This window comes from Staurois parvus, unplaced genomic scaffold (genome assembly GCF_062004578.1).
Source record: "Staurois parvus isolate SC_StPar_1 unplaced genomic scaffold, SC_StPar_1.0 ptg000165l, whole genome shotgun sequence".
Lineage (NCBI taxonomy): Eukaryota > Metazoa > Chordata > Amphibia > Anura > Ranidae > Staurois > Staurois parvus.
This window is the reverse complement of record NW_028317961.1, coordinates 6,877,099-6,889,514: the sequence shown is the minus strand read 5'-3', so window position 1 is coordinate 6,889,514 and position 12,416 is coordinate 6,877,099. Positions and strand designations below refer to the sequence as shown.

The 12,416-nt window shown below is 43.3% G+C and overlaps 1 protein-coding gene across 1 annotated transcript in view; it reads left to right on the top strand.

Annotated features, from left to right (window-relative positions):
• The window catches only part of VNN1 (vanin 1), a 32,912-nt gene extending 21,087 nt beyond the window's left edge, over positions 1 to 11,825 (top strand). Inside the window, exons 5-7 of the mRNA XM_089676179.1 lie at positions 6,577 to 6,947; positions 8,084 to 8,254; positions 11,561 to 11,825. Of these exons, the coding sequence (XP_089532305.1) occupies positions 6,577 to 6,947; positions 8,084 to 8,254; positions 11,561 to 11,671 (653 nt within the window). The 3' untranslated portion in view covers positions 11,672 to 11,825. The remainder of the gene's footprint in view (positions 1 to 6,576; positions 6,948 to 8,083; positions 8,255 to 11,560) is intronic.
• The last annotated feature ends 591 nt before the right edge of the window (positions 11,826 to 12,416 follow it).

Here is a 12,416-nt window from a genome sequence, read left to right as displayed (position 1 = left end):
ACCCTTCAGCGAAGAGCCCTTCTGAAACCACTGTTAGAGAGACTACGCCAAATGGACCTCCCTTATCGCTGGGGATACCCGTTCCAGCTTAATATCCGGAAAGGGGGGGCAATTTTTTGCTACGATGTCCAGTGGGCCTACCTGCCCTCTTTCGTTTCCTAAGTATAGAACCCATACCGTTGCTGGACTGGCTGAAGCGCCTATCAGGCATGGACGCCCACCTCCTACCCACTGGTGTTGGACTTGGTCTGCTGAGGCGGACACCACGCTCCCGTGGAAGAAACAGTCTGCCTCCTTTGATAGAAGCTCCAGAGGCCTAGTCCTCTCTCACAGAGTAGTGGTTTGAATTTTATGTGACCTGGGTCTGGCTCGAATGGGAATTGGTCTATGGGAGGGTGCATTGTGAAGCGTTGCTCCCTGCTGGCAGCCTTGGCCTCTTATGATATTCTGTTGGGCCCGGGGTGGCAGGCAAGGACAGTTGGCCTCGGAGGTGGTGGTGGAGCTGGGATTGTGTTGTATTGTATGAATAATGGTTTGGTCCCCCTTTTCAGGAGAACTCTGTGCTGCTGTATTGTATACCATGGCTCCGACTGCGTCTATCTCAGCTGCTGAGTTTACTAATGAACGTTGGTCCGGGCTCTTTTGGATCCATCACAGCCGCAGCGGTCACCAAAGTCATGTGGGTTGGTCTTGGGGGGGGGGGGGGGATGTTATTTATTTGGGAGCTGCTGAAGTGGCTGGAGGATATATTTTTGTTACCCAGAAGGGCCATATGTGTCACTTCCTTCAATCACTCTTGGAGTTGCCTCAGGGGCTGGTTAGCTGTTTTTGTCTGGGTATATAGTATTTTCTTGTTGAATGTACTTTTTTTTAAGTTTGTGCAGGTGGTTAAGTAGGGTGGGTCGGGACAGAAGAGTATCTGTGTCTATTATCTTCAGCCTCTCCCCCACATAGGGTTGCACCTAGCAGGTTTGTCCCGTACACAGATCTTTGTGGGTGCTTGAGATTTTCTCTTGTGCCTAGGCTATCAGTTTTCTCTCGGGTTTCCCTTCCCCACTTCTCTCTGCTCTGACTTCTCTCATTTCTTACTCTCTGGGTTTCCAGCCCAACTCCCCCCCCCCCCCCCATTTTTTTTTTCTCTGTCTCTTCCCTCTCATGGTCATGTCCATGGTCCATGGTCAACTCGGCTGGTTGAGCAGGACTCTACCCATCTAGTGTCTATAAATGTAAAGGGCTTGAATACCCCAGAGAAGCGCTCTGTAGTACTCTCTAATTTACGTCATTTAAAAGCTCCGATTTGTTTCCTTCAGGAGACACATTTTCGTGCAGACAAAATACCTAAACTGGCCGATCACCTCTTCCCAACTGTATATCATGGTTGTTCTGTGGAATCTTAAGTCTAAGTGATGAGTATCCTTATCCATAAAAGTGTGCCGTGGGACTTCCGGGATCAGTGGTGTGATGCAGAGGGCCGGGCTCTATTTGTCAAAGGTCTTCCTGGGTATCTTCCCAACTCACATCAGATGGTATTTCTTGAGCAGACTCTCTCAAAATTGGAGGAATTTGCGGAAGGTACTTTGTTGGTGTGAGGAGATTTCAATTTCACCTGCTTCTGGATGCGTTGCGGGCTTCATCACAGTTGTCATATTCCACCTTGAAGCACCTGAAGTGCTCCCTCCATGCCTTGCAATTAATTGATGTCTGGAGGGTGTTACATCCCACCCAGCGAGATTACACATTCTACTCCCACCCTCATGACTCTTACTCCAGGATTGATCTTATATTGTTCTCTTAGTCCCTTTTGCCTACGGTCACAGCGGCTGACATAGGCTCAATAACTTTCTCGAATCATGCCCTGGTATGGGTGGATGCTAATTTATCACCTGTTTCCCCCAGACATTGGCAATGGAGGTTAAATGACTCTCTTACAATCTCTGGAGGTGGTAGAGAACTTATCGGAGGAATTTCATTCTTTATTTCAGGAGAACGTAGGCCCAGACTGTACCCCGATGACTATTTGGGAGACGCATAAAGCCTATGCCAGAGGGATTCTTATCAAATGGGGAGCCAGGCTGAAAAAGGAGTGATAACAACAGGTGGTGAAGTTATTGGACAAGATTAGATTGTTAGAAGCGGTTCACAAACAGTCGATAGCTAACATGGCCTTGGTGGAACTTAGGATTCTGCGTGACCAGTTGAGCCTTCTGGCCATGGATAAAGCTAAGGCAATGCTTGCTAAATGTCACTGTTCTTTTTAGAACGTGGGAACAAATGTGGCAAAATTATGGCTCGGGCCTTGCAGAATCAGAGCACTAGAGCGTTTTATCCTGGAGCTTAAGGACGAGTCTGCAAGGATGGTCCATTTGGAGGGCAATATAACAGGTGTCTTCCAACGATATTATGAATCTCTTTATAATTTGTTGGCAGAATCATTGGAGGGGGTCGGCAGGAGTAGAGGATATTTAGAGATATTTGCTGGATTCCGGCCTACCCAATATACTGAAGGAGGTGTCTGCTTCCTTGGATGCACCCTTGACGGCAGAGGAGCTCGGAGTGACCCTTTCCCACATGAACACGGGCAAGACCCCAGGTCCAGATGGCTATTCCTTGCTTTACTATAAGGTGTTTGGTGCAATACTTTCCCTGCATTTTCTTGCAGCCTATAATGGGGTAGGGATGGAAGATGATTTCCTTTGGGATCACACACACACATCACGGTGATTCCGAAAGAGGGTAAGGATAAGTGTTTGAGCCAGAATTACAGACCTATATCACTCTTAAATGTTGATCTCAAATTGTTTACCAACATTTTAGCAATGCAGCTGATGGAGTATGTCCCAGCCCTGGTACATGATGACCAGGTGGGTTTTGTTCGCTCCATGGAAGCCAGGGATAACACGACGAAGGCTCTCAATCTTATACATTTCGCCAGCGAGCACAAATTGCCTATATTATTACTCTCCACGGATGCTGAGAAGGCCTTTGACCATGTGGACTGAACCTTCCTGCAGGAGACCATGTGAAACATTGGCTTAGGGCAGCAGATGCTCAGTTGAATGCGGGCTATTTACTCGAGCCCTTCAGCTCAAGTGAAGGTAAATGGTCATCTTTCCTCTCTATTTGCGATCACCAACGGGACACGCCAGGACTGCCCCCTTTCGCCATTGAATTTTATTCTCACTCTGGAGCCAATCCTTTGCACAGTGTGACAGAATCGCAATTTTTTTTTTAATCGCAAAGTTTTCGCCGACTCCCAACTGGGTCTGAAGGTCGCCGCTTATGCGGATGATTCGCCATTCTTCCTCTCCAACCCTTTGGTTTCCCTCCCGATTCTTATATCAGAACTGAAGCTTTTTGAACACCTTGCCCAGTTCAGGATAAATTACCAAAAGTCGGAAGCATTAGGAGTCTCACTGTCACGCTCCATATCTACCATGCTAAAGGTGGACTTCCATTTTTAAGTGGGCCTCTAAGCATATTAAATATCTGGGTATTTATTTGACGAAGAGATTGCAGGATGTTTTTCAGTTGAATTTTCCACCATTACTGACAGCTATTCGAAAAGACCTGACGAATTGGCAGGGAGGTTTGTTTTCCTGGTTTGGCCACTGTAGCATAGTTAAAATGAATGTCTTACCCAGATTCCTTTACCTGCTACAGGTGTTAGTGCTCCGTGTTCCACTCAAGTTTCTGCTTTCTGTAAAATGCTGTATCTCTGATTTTATCTGGGCTCATAAACCTCCCAGGCTATCTTGGAACTTGTTACAGTTCCCAACGTTGCTGGGGGGTATGGCATCACCGGAGGTGGGGTTATATCATAGTGTGTGCCATATGACCAGAGCGTTGGACTGGTGTAGGCACGGGAAATTGAAGCAGTGGGTACGCTTGGAACAGTCAATGGCGGGATTACTGATTGGTTCGCTGTCCTGGTGTCAGGAGGACCTGCTGTCAGTGGTTCTGCGTCACCCTACGGTGGGAAAAACGTGAAAGGTGTGTCAAACTATTTTGCACCTCGTGTTTAGCACTGATGCACTCCCCTCTGACCCCCGTGGTGGGGAAACCTGCCTTTGGTCCGGGTCTACGCGAGCCAAGATTTCAGGTCCTGCGATCGCTGGGATTCTATCAGGCCCAGCATTTTTTGTCTCAGGATGGTTGGATTTCCAGGAGCCAGCTGTTTGAGTCAGAGTCTTTTGCGGGACTATCTTTTTGGCATTAAGTGCAGTTATCTCATTTTCTTGGAGCGCTGCCAGCGGCGCAAGCATTTCGTTGGGCACTTACTCCCATTGAGATACTTTGTTCGGAGGAGTCCCCGATTAGTCATGCGATTTCTTAATCGACTTTTGGTATCTCAGTCTTTGTCGTACGAGTTACCTTATATTTGCAAATGGGAACAGGACTTGGGACTACGTTTTATGGACGCACAGGTAGAGAAGCTCCTCAAATTTTCTTTTAAATAGTGGATCTGCTTTAAGTTTCAGGAGTTGGGCTTTAAGCTACTGATCCTCTGGTATTACACTCCGGCCAAATTGTGGGTGATGTTTGCTCATTGTAGTGATCGATGCTGGCGGTGTGAGGAAGATTTTGGTACCTTGCTCCACATTTTTTGGTCCTGCCCTCATTTGCAGGGATGCTGGGACAGCGTACACCGTATCACTCAAAAGTTTACTGATCATGTACCCTATGTTTTGGAAACAGACGCAGGCCCCCGGCCATTTCGGTTTGGCTGCAGAGAATGGCAGAAATTAATGCCATGAAGGATATGGTGGCAACGAACAGGGGTGATCTCTGGAACTGATGTTAGGATCACACTGGGGCTGTAAAATTGTAAAACTCCTTTCCACAGAGTTGGTGCTGCTCCATGTGCTGGCATCCATCTTTACAGCCCTAGTGTGATCTTAACATCAGTTCCAGCGAAGGGGAAGGTAATATTCCATACATCCCTGCAAGGATACTTCTGGCCTGTCGGATCTCATCTTCACCACACGAGGGCGCTTCATCATTGCATTTTCCAGTTCCAATCTGCACTTTGACCAGAAAGGAGAGGGGATTCTTCAGGATATTGATATACCTGCATATTATCAATACGCTTCTGGTTAGTGCGCATTTCTATCACTTGCACTGGAATAACAGCGAGCACCTACACAGGACTGCATTCTATTTGTGACTTTTCAATACCATACAGCGCTGCATTATTTTATATCTATATCCATATTAGGATTTTATATGCGTTTTCCTTGAATGTTCAGCTGCTGATTTATAGGAGCGCTCACTGTAGCATCTTTTTCTGCATGGTCTAAGTCCTGTTTGTTTTTGATGGATGTTGACTTACAGATGATATTTGTTGTGGTATGAACCTGTATGCGATATTTCTCTTTGGATACTGTTATGCTTGTACTGATGTCAACAGGTGAAACTAAATTTACAAAAAAAATGCACACAGCAATCTCCGCAGAATAGTGACTAGATGTGCGCATGCGCACAGAAATGCGAGATTGTGCACAAGTACGTGCACACACACAGGGAATATTGGTGCCAGACGGACTATTTAAAGGATGCTTCTGCCTGTACTTAGTGCTGACTGGTTTTCAGCTGTTTCCTTGTGTCCTGCTGTTTTCTCATATGAGCCCCTTGTTGCTGACCCGGCTTGCTCCTGACCTGACTTCGGATTCCGCTCCTGCCTTGTTGCTTTCCTGATCCAAGCTCTGTTCCTGACTTCAACTTGCTTATGATTTGGTACCTCGCTGTCTGCACATTGATGACCTTGGCTATTTCTGTGACCTTTCTCCTGTCTCCAATCCCAGCTTCCTATCCTGCTCGAGTGCCCGCCTGGCTGTCTATTATACCAGCTCTGCACACCATAAACTGGTCCTGATTCAAGTCAGCTGGGAGATCTGACACGTCACTTATCCTGATCCTGTTGTGCAATCAGAGTGCCCTTTTAACCCAGGTGGGATTACAAAACATTGCTACCGTTCCTGAACCGGTGGTTCGCCAGTCTCTTCAGAACTCCAACTGCAAGCTCTTCAGGCAACACCTGCTGGCCCTCTTGTTCCCTGGTCCCTCGGCACCCTCTGTTCCACTTCCAGCGGGGTCAGGGCTAGTGACACAAGTGAGGCAGACCTTGTCATTTCATTTTCCTATCTGATGCATGGCAGCCACATTGTGGGATCACAGGGAAAAAGGCAGTGCTAGGTATTTCACATGGCTCCTGCTGAGAAAAAGGGGTGGCAGGGAAGCATAGGGAGAGAGGTAGAAGGGGCATGACAATTCCGTGAACTTGTTGCTTTGTCTAAAAAGAGCAAAATACAAGTTCCCTTTATGTCTGAGACACTAAAGGAACTAGGATACATTAGGCATCTAGCTGTAAAAAGAACACCCTATTCTAAAGTGACTATAATATATTATAGTGACTCTGTTGTATTGCATGTTTTTGAGAAGGTGAAGATTGTATTCTGAATTGGAAAGTCCATTATATATTCTGTATTAATTCTGTTTTAATTTGTATTCCCTGCTATAAAAACTGGCACATTTCCCAGCAATTCGTAAGCTAATCAATTTATTGCTTCCTCTTTTCAGGCAGTGGAATATTTTCCCCAGATAAAGTTGTGCCATACTTCTATAATATGGAAAATGAGGAAGGTCACCTGCTTATCTCTGAACTGAAATCCCATCCACGGAATTCTTCAACATACTCCCCTACAAAATGGAACTTGCATGCCTCTCTGATTCAGAATTATCCTTCTGGCAGCAATGTTTTTACTGGATACCTTTTTGCAGATAAATACACTTTCACACAGCTCACAGATCTACAAGGAAAATATACAGTTTGCCAAAACCAACTGTGCTGTCACTTAGAATTTAAAATGGCAGACAAACTTGAGGATGAGATTTATGTATTAGGTGTTTTCGATGGCCTACATGAGGTTGAAGGAGAATACTATCTACAGGTAATATAGCTATGGTTAAGTTTTTTTTATCATATTGCTTGCCCAATATAGCCAAAGTAAATAATATTGCTTTGACTACTAAAGTGGTCAACATCAAGTGGTAATCATATTTGACTCAAAACTGAAAACTGCTACAGTCTGAAGTCACTGTCTTTGAACACTTAACTCCAATAACATTTTTCTCAGCAGTGGTTAGGCTGGAAGAATCCCAGAACTCTTGTTGACTTCTTATTGCTGTTTAAGGGCTTGTTGAGGAAATATCTATTTTATTCCTGTCCCAGTAACAGCATTGAAACGTAAAGAAGAATTGAGGGAAACTCTTCATGGGGCAAAGACCACAATAAAATACTAATGGGGGTTCTAGCCTTCTCCTACGCAACGCAAATGAGTGTTTTATTGCTTATGTTACTCTTTGAGATATTCCTTCATTTTCTGTCTTGGTTGACACATTTGCACCAGGACAGAAAAAGGTTCTGCTCTTACCAGCCCTACCCTTATCTGTCTCTGGATCCAGTAGGCCATTCCATACTATGTGAGGAATTACCTCTTTTTTACAGTAGTTTGATAATTATGCAAACTTTCTGGATACCAAGCACATTGTTTCATGGGGTCAGCTGTATTCACATCTGCTGATTGGTTAATCCTTGGAAGTTGTAGGCTGATGATTTATGTAATGGCATTTATTTAGGTAAACAGTTTGTTGAAGCCATGGTAGTGTGCTGGAATACTACAGTATTTAGAAATAAGCACACTAGGCAGTCGCAAGCGAAATGGGTGCAACCACGGTGATGTCATACATGGGTTTCTCTTCATTGACTTGGGCCAAAACATAACACACAGTGTGCTTATAGTCTACAAGCAGTCCAGTACAAATATCACCTAACCCCTAAACATTAACATCTCCATTTTCCTTATATAGGAATACTATTTGCAATTTAGAGTGAGGTGAACCTAGAAGAAGGTGTGTAACCTGGAACTAATATGGTTAGAAACTGCTTGTTGATATGGAAGAAAATAATCCTAATTATGCTGCTATCATATTTGCTCAGTAACATTTGGCAGTCAATTGTTAATAACACAACTTTGGAAGTATTTTAAAGATATGTCTAATATATATTATGCCTTTTGTTATCCAGGTATGCACATTATTGAAGTGTCTAAGCACAGATATTGCATCATGTGGAGAATCTGTTGAGCAAGCTTCAACTAGATTTGAAGCATTTTCTCTCAGTGGGACTTTTTCTACTTCATTTGTCTTCCCAGAAGTTTTGTTGACTCAAATTAATTTGGCTCCTGACATGTTTCAGGTTTGTAACTGCATATACCGTATAGTGTTTGTTTGTTTTTTTTTGCTTTTTTTTTTTTTTTTGTGATTTGGACCAGTATCTTGAAATAAGGACTAATTTCCTTTGTTTTGGGTTAAGTGATGCAATAGGACATTTGAAGACCTAGTATGAAATTTCTATTGTGCCACACAGAAGCAAACACATAAGCTTAGCACTCTTCCTACTATGGGATCAAGTTCAAATGATGAGATCAATATGTGTGAGGGGCTCTGTGAAAAATCCAATGCTCTGCCAATACTTGAAAGCAAGCTGTATTTGACCGTGTACAAAATGAAACACAATGTATCAAAGAAAAAGAAACACATATGGAAAAATAACAAAGTATGTAAAAAGCAGAAATCCCAGGGGTATGGGATTTGTCTACGTATGCAGGCCATACATGGGTCGAATTCCTAACTAATTATTTTTAGAAAATCGAAAATATTGTGCATTTTGTAATCCGATGGTGCCACCATTGATGTCAAAATTCAACCAACCAGGCCTTCAATTTCACCTCATGTTGCTACAGAAAAGAATTTTCGTGACCAAGAATTTTCTTTTCTTTTCAGGTCACAACTCATGCTCATTTCTTTTTCGCTTATATTTCTGGCAGAATTCTCCCTTCACTGATTAGAAATTTGTTCATTTTTCAAAAAATTCTAACATGCCCGATCACTCAAATTCGATGGTCACACAAAAATCGTCCATTTCTTTGAGCCACTAATAGTGCGAAATGCGAACAAGAACTCTGTCAAGGTCCTACCTTTCCTCAGAGATTGTGTTGCTCCATGTGCTGACATCCATCTTAAGTTCCTGCAAAGCATGATGGGAGCCTTTATGCTTTCAGGCTTCTGCAGCTCCTCCTCCAGAAGGGTGTGGGTGATCACATTTAAGCCTGCTGTCTGCAGTTGCTTTTTGCATTCGTGTCCTGTATGTTCCTTGCAGCAAGCTCTTGTTCTGTTCTCGTTGCTCTCCTGGTAACAGACTCGGCTTGGACAAGACTATTCTCTGCTTTATCCCATTACCTGACCTCCCGTTGCTGAACCCGGCCTGTGACCTGAGTATTCTTGTCTACCGTCTTGTACTGTTTGCTCCGTTGTTATCGACCCGGCCTGTCCGACCATGCTATACGTTTTCCATCTGGCTCCCACCAGCTGTACGCCATTGGCGGCACTCGTTACTGCAGCTGGGGTTACTTGGGGGCCGCGACCTGGTCTCAGGCTGTATCAAGTCCATCCCCACCATCAGGGGCCCTGATGAAGGGCAGCCTGGGGCTTAGACTCCATGCCCTGAGGGACTCTGGTCTGTGAGTAGGGGCTATCGTCAGTCGCTGCGTGACCTTACCATTAGGCCTGCCTGCCCATTCCACTGCTCCTGCCCTGACAAACTCTTAGAAAAAGATTTTTCAAAGAAAATTCTTTTGGCATTCAACCCATGTATGACCGGCTTTAATCAGAACTCTGCTAACTGTCTTAGGCTTAACGTGACTGCCTCCTCTGATGGGCTGGGAACACAAGAACTGCAAGAGAAAAAGGGGAGGGGTAGAGAGAGGCGCCAATCAGCTGCTGGTGCATTAATGATTTTTATTGTATGAATAAATAATAATTGTTTGCACTCACAAACATCCCAGAGTATAGGCATGTCACAGCACAGTATCCAGGGTCAGGGATGTAATGAATGTTCCCCATCTAGACTGCTGCAGCCATTAGAGCCCTGACCGGAGCAGATGTCACGGTTTGTGCTGCCATCACTGGAAATCTTCAGTAAGCTGTAAGGTAAGCCGTCAGGGACAGCCAATCAGAGACATGTTTCGAAGGCAAGCCACGCCTTCTTCCTCAGCAACCTTGTAAGCTCCTTGAGGGCAGGGACTGATGCAAATGTACAATGTATGTAAAGCGCTGCATACATTGACAGTGCTATATTATTACATGTAATGGATAAAAATAAACTGCAAAGGCATATAGGTAACTTCAATAGTCATAAAAGACTTGGTTCAGGTTATTAATGGCCCTTGAAGTCACCAGTTGGCCCTTGAAGTCAAAAATGTGTGTGATGCTAGGTCATTACTGTTGCATTCTTGAAAGAAAATCATTTGTTTGTTTTTCCCCTACTTGGAAACCTTTTTTTTTTTTTAGAAAAGACCTAGGCTTTTTCATTTTCAGCACAATTAATTTTATGCTGAGCGGAAGCCTAGGTGAGGGGATCTCTCACATATTCTGCTTCAGCAATAAGTAACTGATTGGCTAATCACTGCTCCTCCGTCATTAAGGTGAACACAGTATTGATCAACATCCCAGTGTGTATGCCTTAAGAGTCAAAATCTATCAATATATCAGCAGTATCAAAGAAAGTAGGCCAGATGGGATTAAGATGAGTGTCCTCTGAGAACAAAGAAGATCAAAAGGGGTTACATTTCTATGTCAGAGGATGACTGAGTCCCCATTGCAGTGAAAGGCTGAGTAGGAATTATCTGAATATAGCCCAGACATGACAATTGCCTTTTGAAGCAGAGGGAGGATGGAGTGGGTTACTAGGGTGTAGTCTATCTTGGATAGCATGGAGTGGGTGATGGAATGACAGGAGAATTGATTGACAGGAGAATTGATTGGAGTCTGAGTGAAGCCATCTCCATGCATCTACTAAGCCCAGTAAGGCCAAAAGTAAAGCAAAGCGGGTGGGTCTACTCAGAGTTGCATAAAGCAACGGTAGTGTGGCTAAAAGTAGTGCAAAGACCCAGATAGAATGCAATTTGCAGCAGGAAATTAGTTCTGACATATTATAGAGACACACACTGTTTTGGTGACAATTTATTTTTATTTTCCAAAAATGATTTTATTGGTATAAGAATAGACAAGATAGCATATAGAACAAATACAACTATAAAGCACAGTCAGAAAAAAGATATGCAATATTACTTTCCATTTCGCAGACGGGATACAGTGTAAACCGTAATACAAAGCAACGTAGTGTAAAACTGTACATCAAGTTTACAATTCAAACTAGGTGACAGTTTTAAATGATCACCAGAACAAAACAAAAGGTGAATCTTTCCCCTCTATACCAGAGGTACCATATCTTATCCAGAAATTAAAAAAGTGAATTTAGAAAAAATGTAAGTTGTGAAACTTGACATGTGGTTGTGGTGGGTAATAGCAATATGCACATTATCACTTTTAAGTCAGCATGTGTTCAGTAACACATTGCCAGTGCAATAGTTGGGTAACATACAGTATACCTGCAAATGTCCATATGGTAATATTTTATTGTAATTACATTGTTTTCATTCAGGTTTTAAGTGATGGACGGCTTATTAGTAAAGTTGGTATTTCTTCACATCCTCTGCTAAGTGCAACTCTGTTTGGAAGATGGTATGAACAAGACCCACCTGCAAAATTATAGAACGTGGAAACTGATAAACATTCAAGAACTGTACTCATCAACCGTTTGATGAGTAGAATTAGCTACATTTTTGTTATGTTCATCTTTTTAAAGCCACTTTAAAGTATATGTACCGCAACTTTTGTACAATAAAAAAATGTACGCATGCTTCAAAGGCTGCAATCATTTATTTATTAGTTTTTTTTTGCTTTCTCAAAACTAGAACCGTAGATCTATGCACAAATATAAAGGCAAAGAGCCTTTTGATCAAGGGGCCCACTGAAGGGAGTGAACTTTTTATAACTGCATGTGAATATTATTACACAAAGAAAATGTGTTGGGTACTCTTTAGGTACTCAATTTTAGGTTACTCCTGTAAAGGGATAAATCCTTATGCTGTGCATACATGGGCTGACTCCTCCACTGAGACAAGTCATAGGTACATTAGTCAGCTTTCCATGCATTTAAAGGGCTTTTTTACCCCAAAATGTCTTGATTCATATCTCAATATTTTACATGCTTATGTGTGTTTTATTATTTACACCTATGCTGTCTCAGCATGGGAGGCAGGTTATTTTTGTTAGGGCTCGTTCACACTTGACGTTTTTCCAACTCTTGCCAAACGCCCCTATAGTGTTTGACAAGCATTGGTCCGGCGTTTGTGAAGCGTTTTTAACGCTCCACAAACACTCCAAAAATGCCTACTGCACATACGGCGTTTTCCATGCGTTAAAAACGCCCCACAAACGCCTATAATGAAGTTTGA